Here is a 26433-nt window from a genome sequence, read left to right as displayed (position 1 = left end):
TCTTATGATCTTATTATATACATTCTGATTTTAGAATGTGGCATAGAGTTTTATGAAAAGTGTACAAATGCTTGCACGGCATTATATGTTCAATTCTATTTTGATTCACAATTATTGCTTCAATCATACCCACTATGCTGCTAAATCAAGTGAATTTGGGGGGTTCGACCATTCACAATTATTTTCTCTTAATACTAAGCCTTTGTTTTCGTCACTTATTTTCACTTATTTCAGATTTAATACAGAGTAAGTTCTTATAAAATAAGATAAGAGATAATAAATTTAGATTAAATAACATTAGGGTTAATAACTTAGATAAGATAAAATAAGATTGATAAGTTATCCTGATAAAATAAAGATAAGTTATTCTTTTTTTGACACAAAAGATAAGTTATTCTGATAAGATAAAGATAAGTTATTCTTTTTTTGACACAAAAGATAAGTTATTCTGATAAGATAAAGATTGATAAGTTTCACTAAGGTCTAACAAGTTTGCTATTTGGATTCAAGGATCTTCAAACTCTATATGCCCCTTCTCCTTTCTTCCTTTTTCTCTCTAGGTTTCTTCAAAATTAGTGTTTTATAAGTTGGAAATAACAATAGCACCTTATATAAGGTTCAATAAGGTCTATTAAAATTTAACAAGATAAAATTAGGTATACAACTGAAAGTTATACAATGTATGAATGTATGATTAAGATAATTTTCTGTGAATATTAAATGAAAAATAATTTAATGTTGTCGTATGTACACTGTGAATGAGGGGTGGACTATCCGGAGAAAGTGAAAATCGACAAAAATTGATGTCTGATTAATATAATCACCAGGAGTCCACTAATGTAAAAAAAGGTTATTAGCACCAGACCACATTTCAACCAGGTTCCATACCAGTATTATCAATTATACCTACCTATCATCTTTGCTTTATTTTGAGTTTTTAAAGGCTCCAAATTAAATATTCAGAGAATTAATTATTATAATGAAGAGAAGTAATCAAGTGATTTTTTGGGACTGCAAGCCCATACATAATTATATAGTCCGCCTCCTTTATTTGCTAATACTCCGTATCTGATTTGATATCTATGTCCTGTTATAAAACACAAAAAATTCCAAATTCCTTGTGCTACGTACGCATTAATAAATTTATAATACTCTCATAATTCACTTAAAAAGTGTTTGGACTTTGGATTATTGTATATAAATTGTTTTAATTGTAGCGAATGAAATAATTGAATAGTTCTGTAAATGGTAATAAATACTATATATTTTTGTTTTCTAGGTAAAATTTGTTTGTGAATGATGAATACATAGAGAAAGAAAGATAAAGATTGAGGAGAAAAAAGAGATGAGAACTTGAAAAGAAAATAAAACATTTTTTTTTGCAGATAATGTATAGCAACCAATTTTATTAAGTTATACAAGTAGTATATTTTTATTTTTTTTTTATTTTTTTTTTGAAAGAACAAGTAGTATATTCTTAAGTGTACTTTTTATCTATCTTGTTTACTTATTTCCATATTAATTTATTATAAAGAATCAAACTATAAGAAGTTGATCGTTAATTAGACAATAGTTCTATTTTCCTCTAGAAAGATGTTTTTTTTTTTTTTTTAATAAAATTAGACTCCGTAGTAGTTTTCATTAAATATTAATATGTTGTAATCATAGACTCATATAGTGGCGTAAATGTGATTATAAAGTTGAGAATGAACGGAACGGCCTTGTGTACTTGTAAGTACAACGAATGACATAGGACTAATAAGGCCAGTGTACTCGTCTTTTTCTGATTAAAGGGAAATAAACCTAAATTTTCAAACATCTGTGACTCTAATTAATATATACGTGGGCCTATTGTTTACCTATTTTTTAACCATTCTTCCTGGCGAATTATGACACCATTGAATTTGAGACTTCTTGTCATTATCAATAGATAATGGTATTCACGAAATTGATTTAATTTGAGAATAATTGAAGATAATTTGTTAAACCACCCAATTCTAACTTTCAATTTAAGTCAAGAGAGGAAGATTATATTGCTACGATATATGAAGACAATCGACAAATCACCCATGGCCGACAATCAAATGAGGTCATGGATATTTTCAGTTGTAATTAGATAATAACTAGGAATTTTTAACAATAAATAAATAAAATCAATTAATTTACATAAGGGAATAGGAGTCAATCATGATCAGAATTATATGTACTCCTTTCACCCTTAGACAATTGAAGTTATTTGGTACAATTGTTAAAAATGATTTTAAGAGTTAGAACTTATAAGTGACTTAAATTGAAATAGTACATTAGTATTTATGTAGTTATGTGCATCTAAAAGCATTTTTTTTTTTTTTTTTTTTGTTGGAAACAAGCCTAAAATTACATAGCCTAAAATCTTGCTCTGATCACCATTTCTTAGTTTTCTCATTTTTATTCTCAAACCCACCAAACATTAAGAAATGAAGGGAATATACATTTTCAAAATAATGAAAAGAAAGACATACAAATAGTGTCAAAAATCAATATAAATAGAGAATTAGATTTGGATTTAATTTTATTATGACAACTAAACAATAGTTATCACAATTCTTACAATTGCCAACTTCTTGGTTCCCCCTTAATTTTTTAATCTTAAAAGTAAATTCTCTATATTACAACAACAATAATAAAAAAAAAAAATTGACAACTACTACTACTACTACTAATAATAATAATTAGGTCAAAGCAGAGGAATTTCACTTCTCCTTATTTCCGCGTCAGGTTGCCTTATGGAAGTCCCACCAAAGGGATCTTACTTCTGCCTGGTTGCGAGCGGTCCTAATATCGGGGTTGGGTCAGACTATGAACAGTAAGGCTTACCGTTCTGTTCTATGCTACCGGTTGGGTGTTCCTTTATTCTCCATTTCGACACCGTGTTTTGCTTGCTCAAGGGTTTTCGATGGGGATATTTTTTAGGATCATGCAGTGTCCTGTGCTGGGATGGTGGGTATTAAACATCGGCATAATGTTGTTCGCAATACCCTTGTTGATATTTGTTTTCGGTCTGGGATTTCTGTAAGAAAGGAGGTTAACGTTGGGTTGACTAGAGGGAACGATGGGCCTCTTCGACCTGCAGATGTGTTACTTTATTCTTGGGACAGAGGCCTTAATGTGTGTGTTGACTTGACGGGGTCTTCTCCCTTAACACAATCTGGGTTGTCTGATTTCGTTCCTGGTCGTGTTGTGTCAGTCGCTGCTCATCGGAAGCGGCAAGTATGGGGCGCGTTGCAGAGCTATTGGCTATGGTTTTCTTCCTTTCTCCTTTTCTTTATTGGGGGAATTAGAGAATGATGTTGTTGCGTTGCTGAAGCAGGTTCAGGCGTTCGCTGACTCAGGATATTGGTGCTCGTGCAACTGCCCACATCTTCAGCAGGATCAGGTTCGCTATAGCTAGAGGGCTGGGGGCCAGATTGTATCTCGGCTTCCCACTAATTTCTTGTAATTTGGTTGATTTTGTAGGTTTTGGTATTTTTTTTTATAATAATAATAATAAGGATTATTTTGGATTTTAACACCTTACAAAAGGCTGAAAATGTTTTTTAACACCCCCCAAAAAAAAACTTTTATTTTAACACCTCCCAAAAATATAAAAGTTGGAAGTTAACACCAGTTAACGATTTCCGTCACGGAAATTTAACGTGGGTCCCACAAATTGGCTTGAACTTCAATTTTCACCCAGCAAAACACGAAACTTCTTTCTTCATTGAATTCGCAGCAACCTTCTGCATTGAATTCTTTCTGAACCTTCATTGATTTCGCTTTTGAACCAAAGGAGATCTTGGCTGAGAAGTGGAGTGTAGGGTGGTGTCAACGTTGGAGAAGATAAGCTCAGGAGGGTTTCTTCATCATCTTCTTCAACTACAAAAGTGCGAAAGCCGCTTGAAATTCACAGAAAATAAGGTAAAATTGCTCTCCTTTGATAGCAATTTCGTCAATTACTGGTGCTTCATTGCTGTAAACCTTGCAATAATTGGGTAATTAGGGTAAATTTTGGGACCACAGTAGGAAAGCCTTGATAAATCAATTTCTTTAACTGACTATGCGACTTAGGTTAATTGGATTTCGTAATTGAAAGTAGAGATTAATTAAGGTGGTTTATTGTTAATTAAACTAGCAAGTGTGGTTTGTTGATTAATTTATGTTACTGAGCACCTACATTGGCTTGTATATGTTTATTTTCAATTTTTTTATGTGTTTGTTTGTGTGGCTGTGATGGATTTGTTTATTCGTATTGTGCATGTATAGTTACATGGCTTTTAATATGTTTTATATGTTTTTCACTGGTGGGTAGATAATGGGTGACAAGGATAGTTTGGTTGACATCTGCCTTAGAGTGGGAGGTGCTTTTGTCCCTAAAAGAGTAACCAAAAACAGGCAGCTGCTGTGTTGGTGTGGTGGTTGGTGTTACTGGAAGAGGAAGGTTCAAGTATCTAAGTTGGATGTGCATTTGATTAGAACAGCTGCAATTCATGGTTTTGTTAATGGTGATATGGATGTGCCTATGCATTACAGCTGTTGGTATAGGCAGAAGGGGAAAACCTTTAACACTGGGAAAAGGGAACTAGTTAACAGTGAAGAGGTTAAGGGCCTTTTGGAGACAGTAAATGAAGAGGGGTATGTTGAGGTTTTTGTAACAACAGAAGCTCCTAGTCAGCCCATACAAGAGGCCCAACCCAATCCTGCAAAGACAAAAAAAAAGGATAAGAAGGTAGAAAGTTCAAATACATCGACTATTAGGAGGAGCCCTAGGTTTAAGAAGACAGAAACTGAACAAAGGGAGGAGAGTCCACCTAGGAAAGCCTCAGCTAATGCTAAAGTGTTGAGGTTTGATGAAGAAAAGGATGATGGATGTGAAGGATCTGGTTATTCAAGTTCAGATTTGAGTGATGAGGGACAAGATTGGGAACCTGGTGAAGAAGAATTTGATGAAGGGGATGAGGAATGGTATATTGAAGGGTCAAAGGAGATCTTGGCCAAAGTGAACAAGAGCCTTAGGAAAGGTTTGGAGAGTGCAGTAGATGACAGGGTTGGCAAAGATAAGAGAGTAGAGTTGAGAAATGATTTGGATGTTGGAAAACCGAAGGTGAATCCAGAAAGTGATGCTGATTCAGATGATTCAAGGAGTTTGTGTGGATCTGATGAGGAACAGGACTATGCTCCTTGGTTTAATGCTGATGTGGACTTTGACAACCCAATCAAGTTGAAGTTAAATCAGAAATTCAGTAATGCTTCAGTCTTGAGGAGGGCCTTAAGACTTCATGCCATTCAAAACAGGTATGAGTTCTACTACTTGCATAATGACAGTAAAAGGATTACAGTTCAGTGTAGATATAGATGTGGCTGTGAGTTCAATAGCTACACTTGTAGAATGCCTGCTTGTACATGTGTGGGGGGGGTAAAGTGTCAGTTCAAGGTGTTTGCATCAAAACTTGTTAAGCAGCAAACTTGGCAAATCAAAACCTTGAATTTAGACCATTCCTGCTTCAGAGTAAAGAAGAACAAGATGCTTACTGCTGAATACATAGCAGAGAGGTATTTAGAAGAGTTTAGGAGTAACCCTGGTTGGAGAATTAAGGAGATTAGGGCTAGGATTTTGAATGATTTAGGAGTTGATGTGAGTTACTATAAGGCATGGCTAGCTAGGTGTAGGGCAAAACTACTGATATTTGGTTCAGCTAGGGAGCAGTATGCTAGGGTGTGGGATTATGGGAAAGCTGTGATGAAGTACAACCCTGGTTCAGGGTGCAATGTTGTTGTTGATGGTATTGACAGGCCAGAGCCACCATTGTTCATGAGGATGTTCATCTGTTTAAGGCCATTGAGAGATGGATTTGCAAAGGGTTGTAGGCCTTTAATAGGGTTGGATGGTTGTCACCTCAAGGGTGCCTTTCCTGGGCAAATTCTGGTGGCAGTTGCTAAGGATGGGAATAACAACTTGTTTCCTCTAGCTTGGGCCACAGTGGAGATTGAAAACCAGGAAACTTGGGGTTGGTTCTTGGAATCCCTTATGTCAATGTTCACACATGATCAAGGAGCTGGGCTGACCATCATGTCTGACAGGCAAAAGGTAATGCTTCTGTTTCCCTCTTAACTATTTAGGTTCAATTTCTAAGTTTTCATGTGTATGTATGTGATTGACTGATGATTATACTTTTGTCTGCATTTGGTAGGGTTTGATTAAAGCAATGGCTGATGTTATTCCCAAAGCTGAGCAAAGGTTTTGTGTGAGGCATATTTGGGCTAACTTCAAGCTCAACTTCACTGGATCAACCTTTAAGGAGCTGTTTTGGAGAGCAGCTAGGGCCACCACCATTGTAAGTTTATTGATTGTTGAAGCTAGCCTATGCTTTTATATGACTGTTGGTGTGTTTTTATATTGGTTAGCTTGTATATGCTTGGTGTGATTTCTGGTATGCTTTTATATGTCAGTTTGAGCATGAAATTGCCATGGAGTCTATCAAATTCCTCGATGAAGAGGCATATGAGTATTTAATCAACATTCCTCCCCACCATTGGTCTAGACATGCATTCACACCAAACTGCAAGTCCAACATGTTGTTGAACAACATGTGTGAGACTTTCAATGCAGTCATTAGGCCTGCCAGAGATAAACCTATCCTCACCCAAATGGAATGGATGAGGAGGTATATTATGAACAGGAATAATGAAAAGTGGGAGGATTCAAAAACAATTACACACAACTTAGTGCCATATGTGAGGCATGTTCTGGGGAGGATAGACTTTGTGGCTAGGTCCTGTGTGGTGCAGCCATCCAGAGGGAATACATTTGAGGTGCAGCTGAAGGATGACCAGGTGTTGGTTGATTTGGACAAGGAGACCTGCACATGTTACCATTGGGAACTCACTGGCATTCCATGTGTTCATGCTTATGCCTGCATATTGGATATGAGGGGTGACATAGAGGCTGTTGTTGACCCATACTATACCATGGACACATACAGGTCTGCTTATGAACCAGCTGTCCAACCAATGCCTGGCCCAAAGCACTGGGAGAGAGTCAGAATGAGGGAACCACTACCCCCTTCTGTTAAGGTGCAACCTGGGAGACCAAAGAGCAAAAAAAGGAAGCTTGAGCCAGGAGAATGTTCTTCTTCAGGTGGTCAGGCAAGTACCAAGAGGAAGAAGCAATGCAGCAACTGTGGGGGATATAGGCATTATGCCAAGACTTGCAAAGTACCTGCTGCACCAGCTACAGAGCTGATAAAGTCAGCAGGCAGACCCCCACTGAACACTCCTTGGATGGTGGAGGAGAGGAAGAAGAAAGAGATTAGGGCTGCTAAAAAGGTAACACAAGCATTACACCAACTCCCCCTTTGTTTTATATATGTATGTGTCTTTTCCATTGACTTTTTATTTTTATATGCATGTCATAGAGTGCAATTGGGGCTGGACCAAACAGCATAGGAAACAAAAAGTTTCCTCAAGAGCAAGAAGGTTGTCTGCCATTCAGCAAGCGCCCACAGCCACAGTCTTCCTCAGCTAAGCATTCCTCAGCTCAGCCATCCTCTAGTCAGCCATCCTCAGCTCAGCCTTCCTCAAGTCAGCCTGCCTCAAGCCAACCAAAAAGAAAGACAAGGTCTTCCTCAAGTCAGCCTACAACAGCCACAGGTGTTGTAACAAGGGCCAGGCTGCAATCCCTCAACAACCTTACTCAGTGATGTACTCATGCTGGATATCAAACATTATGTCTGTTGAACAATTTCAAACTTTTATTATGTACTCATGACTGGTTATGTAACTTGCTAGTTTTTTAGTGGCTTCCCTTAACAAATTTGAACAATTAGATATTGAATTGTAATGGTTGCATGGCTTTGATTGCCATTGAAACATGTTGAAGTAAGGTTCTTTTGTCAACCTGTACTTGAACTATCTTAGTGTTTCACATATTTCCCATGTTTTAATGTTTCACATGTTTAAATAGGTTGATTAAAAGACAAGGCATAAATAGGAACTTAGACAAGGCATAAATAGGTTGATTAAAAGACATATTTATAACACTTCAAGTCATTACAAGAAATTATAACTACTTAATACAGCTTACTATTACACACCCCTAGCCATTAGGAAAATTACACCCATTGACAAACCTATACAAATGGCCATGCCCACCCAACCAAAACAGCTGATTGAAGACACCTTCCCTTCATTGCACTCCCTGTTCATTCTCTTCCTGTCAGCGTTCAAGGCCTTGCATCTCATCTTCAAATTATCAACTTCATTAAGTAGGCACCTCCTTTGGCCACTGATTTCATCAACTTCCCTTTTCAATTCATTAACTTCACCCTTTAGCAGCTTCTTATCCAACAACAGGTTGTTGATAACCCCTGTTTGCCAATCTGTTCCATCAGGTTGATCAACCCATTCGAAAGCTTTGCAACCCCTTGTTTCTGTTATTGGGTCATAAAACTTACATGATATGAACTTCCTGCCTGGATTCTCCCTTGTCCAGCTAGTGAGCTTGGCCATTGGCACACCACACTTACATTTTCTGGCCTCAGGAGGGGAAGAGCTAACAAACGACATAATCTGCATCAATTTTAGATCGACAGTCACATTTACAGATTTGTACACTGACGAATTAACATTGACAGCAACAAAATTCATTTTTAATTTCATAATACGAAAAGCCCCAAATTCAATTTCTGACGAACCCTAATTTCGCAATTGGGCATTTAGATGCGTACATAACATAATCCAACCATTAATCTGAGTACGAAACAATTGCAAATAATAATTGAAGAGAATTTAAACCATAATTACCAAACAACCGAACAATTGACCGCACTCACCTGTTTCAGCAGCTTCAATCTGTTCCTCTTCTCAAAAATCGTGGAAGAATCGTGAAAGAATTGTTTCAAGTATCGTGCAACAATGCAATGCGCTGCTGCTATTCAATAAGAACAACGATTTCGTTCATTGGGGGAGAATCGTGCAAGAATGGTTCTTATATATCGTGCAAGAATCGTGGAAGAATGGTTCTTATATACAGATCTTTTAAAAATATATCCGTTGGGGTGGGCCCCACTAACAGTTCTGTTAACGGAAGATGGATTTTGGTGTTAACTTCCAACTTTTATATTTTTGGGAGGTGTTAAAATAAAAGTTTTTTTTTGGGGGGTGTTAAAAAACATTTTCAGCCTTTTGTAAGGTGTTAAAATCCAAAATATCCTAATAATAATAATAATAATAATAATAATAATAATAATAATAATAATAATAATAATAACTTTCTCAATTCTATTCTATGGTGTTGTAATAAGCTAGACATGCAAGGACGAGTCCAGCTAATGGATGTTGACTTCTTTAAATGAGCATGGGATGTGCCCATTAAGAGATGTGCCCTTAAAGAATGAAGAGATCGAGTTATTACTTTGATTTTATTAAGAGGTCTCATCTCATAAATTTTAGTGTTTGGCTTTCCAACATAAGGTATGATATCATTTTGACTTTGTCAATAGGACCTAGGTCGTGCAAATCAATGAAGAGAAAAGTTATTCACTTTGACCTTAATATGAATTGTCATCTTAAAATCAAATTGATAATAAGAAAAGAAGTGGAGAAGCTTACCAAATTTATACGTAAATTTTTATACGTGGCCGGTCACACCGTGTAGCGAGAGTTATTTATTTCGGGGTTACTTATTTAGAGGTTACCTATTTCGAAGTTACCTATTTAGGAGTTACTTTTTCCAGGGTTACTTAGTCGATCATGAGTTACTTATTATGGGGTTACTCAGTCGGTTAGCGTGTTTTCTGTTTCGGGGTTTTCTGATGTCCTGCGGGAGAGTTACAATTCCGAGACTGGAACCGGACGCCTGTACCTGCAAAATAACGGAGACTCCTGGGAGCTCCGCCTCCAACGGTCAAGTTAGTACCTGATTAAGGAGTAATTAATGCGGAAATTAAAGTAATAAGGTCTCTCTAGGTGAGAGTGTTTAATGTAGGTAATCTGCTTTGTTAGCGAGATCAGCCGGTTATTAGTGTGTTCCGTAATGTTTTTGTTCTGTTCTGTTCTGTTCTGTTTTTCCTTAATGAGGATTAATTAAGTATTTATAGTCTTGAGAAGCGTGCCACTCTCTAGGTTTAGGGTAAACCTAGGGCTGACCGGGCCTCTAAACAGGATTGGGCCTTGTTGGCCGGTTTTCCCATTTGGCATGGGTGGACACATGGCGTGTCTCAATTGGTCCGTAGAGGACGTATCTGTGATTGACACGTGGCAGGCTCCTATTGGCCTACGTGAAGGACACGTGGCGGAACCTGGTTGGTCCACTTGTCAGACGGTGATTGGTGGATAAAAATCCCCTAATCATTTGCCCCTCACAGGTGGCACGTGACTGGTCACGTGTCACCTGTGACAGGTGCCGCACAGTGACAGGCGACGGCCTGCTACAGGTGTCACCTTGCAAATGGCCGAGAGATTTTCCCGCCCAAATTTTGAATTTGGAAGCGACCCTTCGCCTTCTCACTTTGCCTATATAAGGAAGTGCTGACTTCGGTCATTTTCACATTTGAGAACTTTGCGAGAACATTCGGACCCCTGAACTTGCTCTGACATTTCGGACCTTTTCTGCCTACCGCCTGTTCTGACAAGCCGACTGCACAGGATTTCCAGAACTTCATCAACCGTCACTCGTTCAGGTAACTGTCAGTTCTCTTACTCTTAATTTTTCTTTTTATTTTTTGAAATGGCACCACGGAAGCACACGACACGACCTAAGTTAGTGATCAGCCGGTCACCGGGGACGGCTGAATCTAGGACTAGGAGTGCCGCCTGCCCTTTTCTGGACCCATCTTTGCCCTTTATACAAAGTCCGACTGTATCTGTGTCTATGCAGAACGTGATGGCCAGAACAAAAAAGACTGATATGATCTCAAACTCGGACGGCTCCTCCCAAAGGGTGCTCATTAGTGAAACATCTGACCAGGCGCCAGATGTAGAAGTGAAACAAAGCGGCTTGACAGCCGGCAGTTCTGAGGGAGGGGTCAAGGTGGTCCCTTCCCATTTCACCGTTGATATGTCTAATTTTCCTCTTGCTCCTTCTAAGGGAGAGGAGGCGGGCCCCTCTGGGAAAGGGGAGGAGTCGTCCTCTTTGGACTCGTCAGAGGACGAGTCCGAGTCCAGCTCTTCTGGCCACGCTTCTCCAGGCTCAGAAGAAAGAAACAGCCGCCTATAAGAGGCGAGGCTTTCTCATGCAGTTGAGAAGAGGGGCAATTGGGCGGAGCCGTCCGCCTCTTACAGAGAGGAAAACACCCCCTACTACTGCACGGTACCCCGGGGCCGGATCGCAGCCATGCAAGACAAAGTGGAGAGCTTTATAGCTAACCACAGAATGGGCCCCGGATTTTTACTGTTCGTGCCGGATCCAGAAGACACTGTCGTCTGGCCGGCTGGTACCAGCTATGATGGCGGCTGCTTTGGCTGCTATGTGGCGGCCATCAAAGCTGGACTGCGCTTCCCATTACATCCGGCTGTTCAGCGGATTTTAGATGGGTATGATTTGGGGTTATGGCAGTTAGCCCCCAACTCTTGGGTAAACGTACTCGGCTATGTGGCCGGGTGCGAAATGTACGGGGTGGAGCCAAGCTTTGAGGCTTTCGCCCACATGAACTATCTCAGCCGGACCCCTAAGTCGGGAGGTACCGGCTGGTATCAATTAACAAGCCATAGGGGCTACCTCATGACGAGAGGTAAGGCGAACAAATGGAAGGATTGGCGGAACACCTTCCTTATCATCGAGGGTTCAGACACGGAGCTGAACAAACGCTTTAACAAGTGGAATAGGGATCCGCCTCTTCTCGCAGGCGGCCGCAGCATGCCGCCTGTTCCCCCAAAGGCTAAAAAAGAGATCCTAGACAAAGGACTCTTCAAAGTAGATACTAGGGTGAACTCTACTTCAGGGGTACGAGAGCAAGTACCCCTAAACTGCGTCCCGAGCTTCAAGTGGCTCTATGACGAGTACTTTTTGGCCGCCTGTGGCCTCAGCAGTCGGTGCTCTAGAGGTAGCCGGCCTGACAAATACTCTGTTTTTTCACGCCTTGTTTACTTGGGATTTTTACTAACTTTGCTGTTTATTTTTTGCAGCTGACGCCATGAGTAAAATAACAGCATCCAAGACTGCGGCGGCCATGTTGCGGGCCTCTCTCATGCAACAGTCTTGTACCGACTCCCCCAACAAGGGGGCACCCTTGGTAGGCTTCGAAACTCTTCCTCTTTTAGGAGTTGTCTTATGCATATACTAACTCTTTTTTTTTTTTTTTTTTTTTCAGTCGGGCACTCCAAGAGCTTCTTCCTCGCAACAGCCGGACCCCAAGGCCCGGAGGACGACTGTTGCAAGCTCTCCTGGGTCTTCCAGGAAAACAGTGGCGGCTGAGAAGCAGCCGGCCACTTCTTCTAAAACTCCGGCGGGGCCGCCTAGAAGTATGGACAATTACTTGTAAAAACTTTTACACTTGCTTCCTTCTTGACTAGGTCTAACTTGCTTTTTTACGCTTGATGCAGCCGGCCCTCAGGGGCCTGACTTGGTAGAGGTAGCCAAGTCCATGATCAAAGTAGTTCCTCCATCTGAAAGGGAGGCGGTCAGGGGTGTCGGCACCCTTGACCTTGATGGGATTGCAGGGGTCCTTGCTGAGGTATACTTTTTGAGTATTTGAATTCCAGGACGCCTGTTATCTTTTTTGTTTGGAAACTGACGCCTGTTTTTTTTTTGTACTTAGGCCCTGCTCCGAGTTAACGGCCTTCGCAAGCCGCTTGATCGGAAGAACAAAGAGGTAAAGGCTGCGAAAGCTATGGCCGCCTCTGACTGTGATAAGGCAATGTTTCAAATTGCCCAAAATGAAGTACTGACCATTGATATTCTTTATTATCAGGCGCAGGCTACCGCCGCTGTTCGGGCTCAGTTAGAGGCGGCCCAGAAGAAGAATGACGAGCTGGAGGCGACCATCACAAATCTTAAGGCCGAGCTGAAACCTCTTTGCCTAAAAATGTACTCTTACGAAGCCATGGAGAAATCCTTGGCAAGCGTAAAAGAACGCCTGGTGAGCCAAGAGAAGAGCCTTACCCAAGAGCTCTCGGAAAAGGCCGAGCAAGAGAAGAAATAGCTCGTCCGGGAGATGATGGAAGACTCCGCTCAAATCCAGCGCATGACCTGGGGCCGCCTGTTCCCCAATGCCGACTTTGCCTCTTGGGAAAGAACGTACCGCCAGTGTTCGGAAACATATAATCAAGAGATCCTGGCGGCTGCTGAAGAAGAAGCGTTGGGAGAAGCGTTGGAGGAGGAGGAGCCGGTTGTGGCGCTTGTGCCACTTGGGGGTAAGGCATCAAAAAAGGATGCAGCTGAAGCCGAGTCCAGCAAGAAGAGTGCTGACCAGGCGGCAGCTGCTAATACTGAACTGCCCCCTTCTTAAGCTTAATTTATTCTTTCCACGGCCTGCGTGCCGTTTGCTTTGTATCTACCCGGCCAGGGGGCCGGGGCTTTGAATATTTTGCTGGTCTTTAATGACCGGCTTATTTTTAATGAATTTTTGTTTGCAATGAATTTTTGTTTGCTTCAAATTTGTCCAAGTATTCCATATCTAATATCCCATTGTTTACTAGACCGACTGTTGTACATGGCCGAACGTGTTGCAGACAGGTACGGATAGTTAGTACGCCGCCTATGCCCCTGGACGACTGGTTGTCTGTTTCCAGGATAGACGATCAGTCGACCATTTATTCAATCGGTATTCGAACTATTTTGTCTGGATCCTTTTTAGGCAGGCGTGCCTGTCTTTTTGTAATTTTAACCAAGTAGGAAAGTGGTCTGACCAAGTAAATAGAGTATTACCTAGTCGCCAAGGAATTGAGTAGTAAAGATAACAAGCGGCGGGTACCGGTTGTTTCCCTTTATTGCCAATGTTGTTGGCTTTTAACTCATAATTTGTTAACTTAGCAAGAGTAGTGGTTGAGAGCCCCTGTTTGTTAAAAACAGGCGGACGACTCATACCTTTTAGGCTCCATACTAAGTTTGAGTGACTATTAAGTTAACATAGGAGTTACTTAGTCTTCGTCACAATCTAGATTGAGTAGTAGAGGTACCAGGCGGCGGAGGCCGGCTGATCCCCTTGATTTGCCAATGTTTGTTGGCTATTAACTCAATAGGTTACCTAGTAGGAATAGGGGTTTGAGTGCCCCTGTTTGTTAAAAACAGGCGGACGACTCAAACCTTTTAGGTTCCATACCAAATTTGAGGGAGTGACTATGAGTTAACGTTGGAGTTACTCAGTCGCCGTCACTTTTGTTTGAGAAGTAGAGGTACCAGGCGGCGTAGGCCGGCTAGACCCCTTGATTCGCCAATGTTTGTTGGCTATTAACTCAATAGGTACCCCCTGCATTTATCCCAAGTAATACAGGCGGTCATCTGACTTAGATGTCAACTGCTACCACTGGTTTGGTTAGTGAAAGAGTTATCCTTGTCTCAAAAACGGCTACGTGGTTGCCCTTGGGGACAGTCGTATGGGTGCCGTGTAATTAGTTTATAGAACAATGTTCCACCCAAAAGGGAGCTGCTCTCTGCGACGAATTTCATCCGGAGGGATGTCGTCGGACGCCTGCTATGATGTTGGGACAGGTCGTATTAGTTTTGTAGATTTGATCAGTTGGCTTGGCGCCTGGTCTGATCATTCGGCCTGTGGCCTTGGTAAGTTCTTGGTGAACGTTGGTGCTAAATAAAAGGAGGGTAGCCGCCTGTTAGGCACAGGGTCGGCCAAACCCTAATTTTTTAGCTAAGTATTAGGGGGGTGGCTATGTGTTTGGAACCAGTCGGCCATCTTCTTATGGAGAGTAGCCGACTATATGCCCAGGCGACATGCCCCTATTGTGAGTGAAATAATCAATGGAGAGTAGCCAACTGTAAAGGTACAGACGGCATGCCCCTCTGAAGATAGAGTGTAAAACTCAATGGAGAGTAGCCGACTGTAAAGGTACAGACGACGACATGCCCCTCTGAAGATAGAGTGTAAAACTCAATGGAGAGTAGCCGACTGTAAAGGTACAGACGGCATGCCCCTCTGAAGATAGAGTGTAAAACTCAATGGAGAGTAGCCGACTGTAAAGGTACAGACGGCATGCCCCTCGTAATACAAAATTGAATAGTAAGCGCAAACTTTTATTAAGTAGCTCTTTACTTTACATCATTCAAAAGAAATATTTTTTAAGATTATCTACATTCCAAGTTCGAGGCAACGGTTGTCCGTCTGGTGTTTCCAGACGGTAGGTACCGTCCCTGACTTCCTCATAGATTCGATAGGGTCCTTCCCAGTTGGGAGTTAGTTTGCCAGACTCATTAGCCCTACCAACTGCTTCCATTTTTCTAAGTACAAAGTCCCCTACTTTGAGTGGACGCCTGTGTACTTTTTTGTTGTATGATCTAGTCATTCTCAGGCGATAGATCTCATGGCGCAAGACAGCATTGCCCCTCTTTTCAGGAAGTGAGTCTAATGCCAGGCACATGGCTTCCCAGTTTGCCTCTTCGTCATATAGCATTACACGAAGAGTCGGCTCGTAGTGTTCTATTGGAAGAACAGCTTCCGCACCGTAAGTTAGGAGGAATGGAGTTTCTCCAGTCGCCCCTTTTTCAGTCGTCCTAATGGCCCAGAGAACATGTGGTAGTTCATCCGCCCATAGGCCGCCTGCTCGTTCAATCTTTTTCTTGAGACCGTCTGAGATGATTTTATTAAAGGCTTCTACCTGGCCGTTTGCTTGTGGACGGCCGACAAATGCAAAGTAGTTTGCAATTCCTTGGTCACCCAACCAGCTTTTGAGAACAGGCGTCTCAAATTGGGGACCATTATCAAAAACCATAGACATGGGAACCCCGAACCAAGTGATGACATTTTTCCAAATGAATGAAATTACATCTTTCGTCTTGATTCCCTTTACAGCCTCCGCCTCTACCCATTTAGTGAAGTAGTCAACGGCAACAAGTATGTACCTTCTGCCGCCTGTAGCAGGCGTATATGGACCCAGAATGTCCATGCCCCACTTAGCAAACGGTAGTGGGCTGTGAATGGTAGTGAGGTCAGTAGCCGGACGGTGAATTAGTTTGCCAAACCTTTGGCACTTGTCACATTTTTTCACCATCTCCATTGCATCTGCTTCCAAAGTAGGCCAAAAGTAGCCCTGCCGCCTTGCCCTTTGAGCAAGCATCCTACCACCTATATGCGAAGCACAGTAACCAGAGTGAAGATCATCTAGTATCTCTCGTCCCTTTTCTGGAGTAACACACTTTAAGAAGGGTTGAAGGTACCCCCTCTTGTGAAGTTCTCCCTTAATCATTTCAAAACAAGTGGCTCGTTTTTTCAGTGCTGCCGCCTGTTGAGAATCATCCGGTAGTGTACCGTTTGTCAGATATGCCCTGATTGAATCCATCCAGGTTGAGCTTCTGTCTAGGATTCCAATAGGGTTTTCCTCGATGCTTCTCTTCTCCATTACTTCCCAAAAAACAGTTCGAGGAGTATTAGAGGAGGCGGATGATGCTAATTTTGAAAGTGCATCCGCCTGGTTGTTTTCTGATCTCGGCACTTGGGTCAGATGGAAATCCTCAAGGGAGCCGACTGCTTGTCGGACCGCCTGTAAATACTTGATCATGGCCGGATGGGTTGCTTCGTATTCGCCATTGTACTGACTCACTATCAATTGTGAATCGGAACAGGCGTCTATTTTTCTTGCCCCTGCCGCCTTGCACATGCGGATCCCGGCTAGTAAAGCTTCATACTCTGCCTCATTGTTTGAAGCCTGAAAACTGAAGCGTAGAGCATACTCGAACCTGTCGCCCTCTGGCGACTGACATATGACGCCTGCTCCACAACCATTTGAAGTAGAGCTTCCGTCCACATATACCTTCCATACTTGGTCTGGAACTTGAGAGTCAGGAGGACGAGTCATCTCTACAATAAAGTCAGCAAAGGCTTGCCCCTTCACTGCTTTTCTAGGCTCGAAAGTAACTTTGAGGCTCTGTATTTCTATGGCCCACTTGATCATTCGGCCTGACGACTCCATGATGGTCAGCGGCCGCTTGATAGGTTGGTCTGTATACACGACGACTGTATGTGCCAAAAAGTAGGGCTTCAATTTTTTAACAGCCATGAAGAGTGCAAGACCAAATTTCTCCACTAGGGGATACCTCAACTCGGCATTTTTCAGTACGTGACTGACAAAGTAGACCGGGAGCTGACAGCCGTCCCTTTCAGCAAGGAGAACAGCGCTTAACGCATGATCAGAGACGGCCAGGTACATGTAGAGAACCTCTTTGGGCAAAGGGCTGACCAGCCTCGGCAAGGAATGCAAGTGAACTTTTAATTTCTGGAAGGCGGCCTCAGCATCCGGCCCCCATTCAAACCTTGCCTTTTTCTTAATTGCCTGGAAAAAATATAGGCATTTGTCGCCTGATCGGCTTAGAAATCTTCCCAAGGCCGCCAGACAACCTGTTAACTTCTGAACCTCTCGGATGGTACGAGGCGACTGCATGTCAATGACCGCCTGCACCTTCTCAGGGTTCGCTTCTATTCCTCTCTGATTGATAAGGAATCCGAGAAATTTCCCAGACTCAACACCAAATACACATTTCTTGGGATTGAGCATGACATGGTGCCGCCTGAGTGTGGCGAAAGTTTCTCGGAGGTCCGACAGATGATCTTTCTGAAGTTTAGTCTTAACAATCATATCATCAATATATGCCTCGACGTTTCTCCCAATCTGATCAAAGAACACTGTGTTTATCATTCGTTGGAAGGTAGTCGGGGCATTCTTAAGACCAAACGGCATGACCGTGTAACAGTATAACCCCTGATCAGTGACGAAGGCCGTCTTCTCCTGATCTTTCTTCCATAAGGGAATTTGATGGAAACCAGAATAGGCGTCCATGAAACTCATCAAGGCATGGCCGGCTGTTGAGTCGACCAGGTTATCAATTTTAGGCAGAGGGTAACTGTCTTTGGGGCACGCCTTGTTTAAGTCTGTGTAGTCTACACACATTCGCCAGGTGCCATTCGGCTTTTTAACAAGCACCACATTTGCAACCCAGTCTGGGAAGTAACATTGCCGAATGAACCCTGCATCAAGTAATTTTTTAACTTCGGCGGCTGCCGCCTGACTTCTTTCTTCGCCATGGTTCCGCTTCTTTTGCCGTACCGGCTTCTTTTTCGGATCCACGGCGAGTTTATGTACCGCCAGATCAGGACTAATGCCTGGCATTTCATGGACTTCAAATGCAAAGATGTCCTTGTATTCTTTCAATAGGTTGTGAAAGTCGTCACCAAGGTTTCTCAGAGCAGTCGTCCCAACTTTGACTGTTCGGTCAGGACGTGAGTCGTCTAAGATCAGGTCCGCATGCTCACCAGCCGGCTGAGGGCGGAACTCATCCGGCCGCTCCTCTGCCAATGATTGCTATTTCCTTGCTTTTCTTGCGGACTCTGTCTGGGACGCCTTTCTCTTTTTGCCGCCTGCTTCTTGAACAGGCGCACTCTCCTTGACATTGTCAAGGTCTGTTTTTTCACCACTTGACCCAGTGGCCATAACAGTGGGCTTGACATCCGAGAGATAGCACTCTCGGGCCATCCTCTGATCTCCCCTTAGGGAGCCGACTGTTCCATTATCCCTCTCAAACTTGAGCAACATAAGAGACGGGATTATAACAGCCTTGGAATTATTCAGGGTTGGTCGACCCATAATCATGTTGTAGGCCGAGAGTTCCTCTACTACTAGGAACCGGACTACCATGTGTCGTCCTTCCCCTTTTTCGCCCAGGCGAATGGGTAAATCTACTCGTCCTAGTGGGTGGACGACTCCTCCTCCAAACCCTATTAAAGGGTGGGAGGCCGGATGTATGCAGTCAGTCTGATATTTCAGTTTCGACAGACATTTGCTGCTGATGAGATCTGAGGAGCTCCCGGTATCTATGAGGATTCGGCCAACTCTCTGGTTGGCCACTTTACATTCAATAACGAGAGGGTCGTCATGCGGCCCCTTTACCCCTCCTAGATCCTCTTCAGTGATGACAATCTCAGGAAATGTATATTTGGACGGCCGTTCTTGGTGAACGGAATTTACATCTAACCGCCTTATATTATCTTTGTTGCCCCTAATAGTGGGGCCGCCTCCTGAGAAGCCACCTGCAATGTTGTAGACGACTGCATCATCTGTATTGGAGCTGTCGGCCTGCTGATTCTTTTTGGCCGACTGCTTTTTTGAGGAAGTGTTCCCCGTAGATTTCTTGACATAAGTGTCAAGATCACCTTGCTCAGCCAGGCGGTCTAGGTACCGCATAAGACTGATGCAGTCATTGGTGTGATGACCAACGTCATCATGATAAGCACAGATTTTATCTTGGTTCCGGTTGTTTGCAGAACCCTTCATGGGGACCGGCTTCTCAATTGAGATCCGTCCCTTGATTTCTTTTAGGAAAAACTGGTTATCCTTGTTAAACGCATACTTTGGGGAGTATGGTTTGAATTCTTTTTTCTTTTTCTGGGTTGGCTGTTTAGAGGAATCAGCCTCCCAGACCTCTTTTCTTTTCTCATCTTTGTTTGACGACTGTTTCTGTCGTCCTTCTCTTTTGTCGAACCTTTTCCCGTCCGACTGTTTTATCGTACAAAGATCAGTCGCCTGTATATAGGCTTCTGCTTCAATCAAGGCCTCTTGAAGAGTTGCCACCCTTTTTCGAACCAAATCAAATTTAAAGGTAGACCCGTCTTTGAGACCTCTAAAAAAGTCGGTATAAGCTACCTCATCCGGTAACCCTTGAATCTGTATTCTCATCAGGTTGAACCGCCTGATGTAAGAACGAAGCCCCTCCTTCTCGCCCTGCTGAATTGTTCCCAAATCAAGGGTCGTTTTCTTCGCAGGGATGTTCATGGCGAAGTTGGAGGCAAATAAGTAAGCAAGCGTCCTGAAGCTATTTACACAACCAGTCGGCAGGTTGCCGAACCATTGCTGTGCGATTCCTTTGAGAGTCGCTAGGAAACACTTGCACCAAGTGGGATCATCCAACCCTTGAAGGTACATCAGGTTGGTGAATGCCATCAGATGGTCTTCTGGGTTAGTAGTGCCGTCATAGGCGCCTACTAGTACATTTTTCACTTTGGCCGGCTGAGCGGCTTCAGTAATTTCCTTGGAGAAGGCCGACGGCTGTTCACCAAGTCTTAGCAACCGTAGCTGCCAGTCCATAGGTTGGACGTTTTTTGCTGTAGGTCCACCAAATGGAGGTGGCTGCATAAAATACTGTTGTTGCGGCACAAATGGTAAGTTTGGTACCGCCTGGGCACTATGAAAGCCGGACTGACGGGAGGTGCCGCCTGACTGACTCTCATGGTACGATTGAGTATGTCTTATCGAGGCATTTCGCAAACTGTCTTGAAAGTTTGAAGTAGAAGCCGAATCTGACAATCGGTCACTCTTCTTCTGCTCTAGCAGTAGCCGAGCATCTGTGAATGTTTGCTTTGACCCGTCCGCCTGAATATGACGAACCGGTTTCCTATTTCCTGTAGGATAACAGAATTTTGTGAAATCAAGGGCAGGTGGCTCCCGCTTCCTAGATTTAGGATGAGGAGTCGCCTCTCGCCCTTGAACTGGCTTCCTCTTCAGTGAAGTGGAGGGTTTCTTGGCCGACTGCTCCTTGACTGAAGCAGGCGGCTTCTTGTTGATCAACTCTTGAATCTCTCCCTTGAAGTCCCTCATGAAGGTCATGAGTTCGTTCCTTGTGATGGGAGCAGACCCATCAGTCGGCTGTTGCCGAACAGGCGGTGCGCCTGCTGGCTCGCTTCCTGTTTGAAGATGCTCCCGTTCCCTCCTTTCAGTATGACGGGTACGTCGGGCCCTTAGGGTCCCGTTTGAAGCTGTATGAGTTTCAACTTCAAATTCACTTTCGGTGTCATGGTCCGACTGAACTTGAGGGTCGTCTACGGGACGCCTCTCTTCAGGAGTCGGTACAGACTTGGATGCCATCTCTGAAGTACTCTCCCCACAGACGGCGCCAAATGTTTCGGGGTTTTCTGATGTCCTGCGGGAGAGTTACAATTCCGAGACTGGAATCGGACGCCTGTACCTGCAAAATAACGGAGACTCCTGGGAGCTCCGCCTCCAACGGTCAAGTTAGTACCTGATTAAGGAGTAATTAATGCGGAAATTAAAGTAATAAGGTCTCTCTAGGTGAGAGTGTTTAATGTAGGTAATCTGCTTTGTTAGCGAGATCAGCCGGTTATTAGTGTGTTCCGTAATGTTTCTGTTCTGTTCTGTTCTGTTCTGTTTTTCCTTAATGAGGATTAATTAAGTATTTATAGTCTTGAGAAGCGTGCCACTCTCTAGGTTTAGGGTAAACCTAGGGCTGACCGGGCCTCTAAACAGGATTGGGCCTTGTTGGCCGGTTTTCCCATTTGGCATGGGTGGACACATGGCGTGTCTCAATTGGTCCGTAGAGGACGTATCTGTGATTGACACGTGGCAGGCTCCTATTGGCCTACGTGAAGGACACGTGGCGGAACCTGGTTGGTCCACTTGTCAGACGGTGATTGGTGGATAAAAATCCCCTAATCATTTTCTGTGTGAGAGTAATCCTTAACCGACTGAGTAACCCCTGACCGACCGAGTAACCCAAAATAAGTAACTCCGACCAGACATAATTTATTTTTATTTTTTTTATTACATCCACCTCTTTCTTCAATGTCAACAACTCAAAATAAACATTTTTCATGATAAAGTTTCCTCAAAAATGGTTAGTTGTGTTTTTGATGGACTGATTCATATTCCATTTACTTCATATTTAATGTCCTTTCAAATATCCACTTTCCAACCTCTAAAGATACTTGTATAATACTCTCTCCGTCCCTTTATTTTTGCCCCATTGCTATTATTTGGGTCAAATTTTGAAAATTTTGACCATAATTTACCGTTAATCTGTAAAAGATAATATATTCATGAGTGCTTTTGTTAAATTCGTCTCATGATATATTTTATTAATATATCATGTTTTTATAATTTTTACGTATGGAAATAAAGATATAGACGTTTTAAAACGCGTCTTGGAGACCACGCGCAGTCAAATGGGGCAAAAAAATAGGAACAGAGGGAGTATCGATTTATTGTTGTTACAAATTGACGTCATTGCTACGTTGCCTTTTCGGTGTTGAGAAATGGCCCAAAAATTAACCTTTGGCCCAATTTTAAACGAACCTTAGTCCATACGACCATGCAGATCCAGCCCAACCCGTGAAAACTCCAAAAAGCCAACCTAATTACAAATTTTGACGATTGACATAAACAGAGATAGAATCCCCAAAATTGTTGTCAATCTCTCTTCTCTTGCTGTCCCATGGCAGAAGCTGAGAAAATTCACGTGTTCTGGGATGAGGGGATGTTAAAGCACAATACGGGTCGGGGTGTGTTCGATTCCGGTGAAGACCCGGGTTTTCTTGATGTCCTTGAAAATCACCCTGAAAATGGTGATAGGATCCGAAACATGGTTTCCATCCTTAAACGGGGCCCCATTTCTCCTTTCATTTCTTGGCATCATGGAACTCCTGCTTCTCTTCCTCAACTCCTTTCTTTCCACTCTCCAGGTTACTCTTCTCTTTTTTTCTTCTTACTTTTATTGCATTTTAGTAGTTTTTTTTTGGGTGTTTATGTTTGATTTATTCTTACCCTAACTCTGTATATCTATAAGACTATAAATTCATTACAAATTTGCCATTTTATGATAAAAGATAGAATCTTGTAATAGTATGATTTGAAAATACTTCGAAGTCAGCGAACTTGTGATTTAATTTCTAGGGTTCTTAGTTGTTTAATGAAGTAGTAAGATAGATTACTGATATGGGGTTTAAAGTGAGTGCATTGCAGAATATATCCAGGAATTGGAAGAAGCAGATAAAACTGGAGGGAAGATGTTGTGTGGTGGAACATTTCTAAACCCTGGTTCTTGGGAAGCTGCTCTTCTTGCTGCTGGCACTACTCTTTCTGCTATGAGATTTTTATTAGATGGACATGGTAACATTGCCTATGCCTTAGTCAGGCCACCTGGCCATCATGCTCAGCCCACTCAAGCTGATGGATATTGCTTCCTTAACAATGCCGGTCTCGCCGTTCAATTAGCATTAGATTATGGTCGTTCTAAAGTGGCTGTTATTGACATTGATGTTCATTATGGGAATGGGACTGCTGAAGGCTTCTATCGTTCCAATCGAGTTCTTACTACTTCGCTTCATATGAATCATGGTTCTTGGGGTCCTTCACATCCACAAAATGGTACCATTGATGAGCTTGGTGAAGGAGAGGGATTTGGATATAATATTAATATACCATTGCCTAATGGAAGTGGAGATCGCGGTTATGCGTATGCTGTGAAGGAGCTTGTTGTTCCAGCTATTCGCAACTTTGAACCGGATATGATTGTCTTAGTTGTTGGACAGGACTCCAGTGCAGTAAGTATTTTTTATTTTGGATTTGTAGATACATATGATGATGCTTTTGACTGACATTTTGACTTAAGAATCCACACTTTTGTTGAAATTATCTGTATCCTTGTTTGCTATGACACTGTCCACCAGAATGACTGGACTCCGAGAAGGGTTTAGCATCTTGATGATGTCGATCATGATATTTAGGGGAACTGAAGGATATTTAATAGAGAGTTGTTCTTTGATCCTCATGTAGCTCCACCTCTAGTGTAGAATTTAATGTTCAGGGGATTGTGTATATGAAACCCCCCTGATCGATTGTAGTCCTGCACTATAAATGCTATTCACCTAGTTATGATTTGGATTATGATTTCTCAATGAGTCAAAATCATTATAGTAACCTAAGCAGCGTACAAAAGAGTTGGGAGTATAATTTACAGCTTCATGCTTCAATCAATGATTTAGATAAAAAGTTGTGAAACTGCTGCATGATTTCTATTCTCAAATCCTTATATTGGTTGTAGCAGGACAAGCAATAGTATAATTAAGTAATAATGTAAAAGCAGCTGCCCCGGTTTAGGGAGGTCATATTGTAAATGTAAACAGTCATAGCTCTTATGAGTCGAGAGGTATCAGGTAGGTTTTTTATGAAATATTGATAGCGGTACACGTTTTTGTCGAAGCAGTAGAGGTGCTGGCCTACTCAGGTCATATGAATCTAAAGTCTGTAAATCTATCAAACACTATAAAGCCAAGTAGAATTAGCACTTTTCAGAGTTACTCTTGTTCCTTTCAATTAATTATCTAAAACTTAAATTTACTAGGAGCAATGTTTCTGTGATAGTTGTTGCTCAGGTCTCAAAAATTGCTGGAATTTGTTTTTGAAGCCTTGAAGGCAGAGAAACTTTGGTAGTTATCAATCTGTTTTCCTGACTGGATGGAGAGTCTGTATCTCTCATCTATTGTGTCTTCATTGTTAAACTTGTAATATGTCAAGAACTGCAATATTTTCTGGGAACTCGCATATTTCTTCAAGTTCATTTCTGAGTGCCATGAGTAATGCCGTTCTATTCTTACCTTTTGACTCTTCCAACCTAAACCTATATCATCATCAAGTAACAGTTGGGTCAAAGTTAGATGTATGAAAAACTTGTTAGCTTAATGAAAGGACCGTGGTAATCATATGAGATACTGGTTGGGATTGGGGGAAGAGAGAGAAAGAGAGAGGGGGGGGGGTGAGGGAATAAGTCTTATGCTTATAACACTCGCTAGGTTTAACAATTGTTCTTCCTACAATTGTGTTTATCAGAGACAGCTTTATAATTCTTAGTCTTAATAATAAGCAAAGTACTTAGATGTTTCTGACCGTCACCACTCACCACAGAAGATGTTTGTTAAGTGTAGGATCCATCATCTTTATATTTCTTAGTTCTGTTGTATTTTACCCTAATAAATCTCATAATAAATTTGAACTGAATCATCACCACTTTCTTCTGCATATACAGTTTGACCCAAATGGAAGGCAGTGCTTGACAATGGATGGATACAGAGCAATAGGAAGAATAGTTCGTGGCCTGGCCAATGCACATTGCAACGGCCAACTTCTTATTGTTCAGGAAGGTGGCTATCATATAACATATGCAGCCTATTGTCTTCATGCAACACTTGAAGGTGTACTGAATCTTCAAATCCCTCTATTATCTGATCCTATTGCTTACTACCCAGAGGATGCTGATTTTACTAAGAAGGTCATCGATAGGATGAAAAAATATTACACAATAAATGTTCCTTTTTTAAGGGAAATCAGTCAAATCAGCAAAGAGCAAAATTGAAGCTTGTTTCTTCTTTGATGTTTACCTCTACATCTACAGACCATGTGAATACTACATGTAAGTGTAAATTTTAATTTGGAGGATTACTGGTGCAGTAGTTGTGTTATACACTCAAAAGTTTTTGTTTTTCTAATGTGAGACAACTTATATATGTGTGGAGCAAATAAATCGTGGGGTTAATGGTGATATATTAGGATGTGTATAGCCTTGTGAGTGTTGTAACTGTTTGTAATTATACTATTACATCGGTGTTATGTATAAGTCATCACTTGTAATGCAGATGATGGTGAGATTCGTAAAGGCCTTCGAATTCATCGTGAAATAAAAAGCCTGATTTTTTGCAGCAAGTAGGCGTATCTTTTTCTCTCTTTACATTTTTAAAATCTGGTTATCGATCACTTAGCATTATTCTTTGAAATCTAAAAATGATGATTCAAGAAATTGATTAGCAGACAAAGATGGGCCTGAGACTTTTCAGGGAAAGAAAAACCATAATTGAAAATTTGAAAGGTAGGGAGGCAAAATGGGGTCTTCAATCAATGATGTTTTGTTCAATGAAAACAAGTCTTGACTGGACAATGGAATAATAATGTAATTGTGAAGTATTTGAATTTGTTGATTAGCACATTTTGTCTATCTTATTATGTGTTCAAATTTGATAAGAGGGAATCAAGGAATGGGAGTTGGGATTGGTTCTTGTTTGTACGTTACACCCACACGTCTTGTCCCTCTAAATTTGAGTATGACTATGCTTTGCATTGCAAATCTTGTGGTTGTGAACATGTACTGTCTGCTGTGCTTCTTCAGTTTTAGAAGTTTGCATGATCAATGGTCTCAATTGGTATTGCTTCTGATTTTTTTTTTTTTTTTTTTTTTTTTTTTTTTTTGACAACGGCTTCTGAGTTGATTTTCAGCACTCGACATGTTTTATTAGTCTATACTTGGCGTGTTTGGGAAATTTCAAACTATTATTAGCCTATTAAAGTATTTCTCCATATGGAGTATTTGTCTAGCACAAAATGGTGTGAATAAGAAAGATTCGTGCAAGACTAACGAAAATGCAAGAATTTGAATGTTAAGCCCCAACTTAAGACTTTCTTTATTCTATGAGTTCAACTTTA

At 41.8% G+C, this 26433-nt stretch overlaps 3 protein-coding genes across 3 annotated transcripts; 2 read left to right on the top strand and 1 right to left on the bottom strand.

The window, feature by feature from the left end:
• Positions 1 to 4330: 4330 nt before the first annotated feature.
• Positions 4331 to 7897, top strand: LOC110688568. The gene is made up of 4 exons (XM_021865337.1): positions 4331 to 6103; positions 6207 to 6350; positions 6466 to 7341; positions 7431 to 7897. The coding sequence occupies exons 1-4, from the start codon at positions 4331 to 4333 to the stop codon at positions 7713 to 7715; spliced, it is 3078 nt and encodes a 1025-aa protein (XP_021721029.1). The 3' UTR covers positions 7716 to 7897.
• Positions 7898 to 8029: 132 nt separating this feature from the next.
• Positions 8030 to 9187, bottom strand: LOC110688160. Its single transcript, XM_021864864.1, has 2 exons — positions 8847 to 9187; positions 8030 to 8583 (listed from the first exon to the last, which is right to left on the bottom strand). The coding sequence occupies exon 2, from the start codon at positions 8578 to 8580 to the stop codon at positions 8101 to 8103; it is 480 nt and encodes a 159-aa protein (XP_021720556.1). The 5' UTR covers positions 8581 to 8583; positions 8847 to 9187; the 3' UTR covers positions 8030 to 8100.
• A 13149-nt stretch (positions 9188 to 22336) lies between these two features.
• On the top strand, positions 22337 to 25659 carry LOC110688159 (histone deacetylase 8-like). The gene is made up of 3 exons (XM_021864863.1): positions 22337 to 22643; positions 22924 to 23504; positions 24986 to 25659. The coding sequence occupies exons 1-3, from the start codon at positions 22397 to 22399 to the stop codon at positions 25310 to 25312; spliced, it is 1155 nt and encodes a 384-aa protein (XP_021720555.1). The 5' UTR covers positions 22337 to 22396; the 3' UTR covers positions 25313 to 25659.
• Positions 25660 to 26433: the final 774 nt, after the last annotated feature.

This window comes from Chenopodium quinoa, unplaced genomic scaffold (assembly GCF_001683475.1).
Source record: "Chenopodium quinoa cultivar QQ74 unplaced genomic scaffold, ASM168347v1, whole genome shotgun sequence".
Taxonomy (NCBI): domain Eukaryota; kingdom Viridiplantae; phylum Streptophyta; class Magnoliopsida; order Caryophyllales; family Amaranthaceae; genus Chenopodium; species Chenopodium quinoa.
The sequence above is the reverse complement of the archived record's forward strand: the minus strand, read 5'-3'. Positions and strand labels throughout refer to the sequence as shown.

Excerpts from the sequence above, each read along its gene's own strand:
- LOC110688159 (XM_021864863.1), top strand. The coding sequence starts at position 22,397 with ATGGCAGAAGCTGAGAAAATTCACGTGTTCTGGGATGAGGGGATGTTA. Across the intron at positions 22,644-22,923 it reads CCTTTCTTTCCACTCTCCAG|AATATATCCAGGAATTGGAA; the intron begins GTTACTCTTCTC and ends AGTGCATTGCAG. Across the intron at positions 23,505-24,985 it reads TTGGACAGGACTCCAGTGCA|TTTGACCCAAATGGAAGGCA; the intron begins GTAAGTATTTTT and ends CTGCATATACAG.
- LOC110688160 (XM_021864864.1), bottom strand. The coding sequence starts at position 8,580 with ATGTCGTTTGTTAGCTCTTCCCCTCCTGAGGCCAGAAAATGTAAGTGT.
- LOC110688568 (XM_021865337.1), top strand. The coding sequence starts at position 4,331 with ATGGGTGACAAGGATAGTTTGGTTGACATCTGCCTTAGAGTGGGAGGT. Across the intron at positions 6,104-6,206 it reads TCATGTCTGACAGGCAAAAG|GGTTTGATTAAAGCAATGGC; the intron begins GTAATGCTTCTG and ends TGCATTTGGTAG. Across the intron at positions 7,342-7,430 it reads AGATTAGGGCTGCTAAAAAG|AGTGCAATTGGGGCTGGACC; the intron begins GTAACACAAGCA and ends TGCATGTCATAG.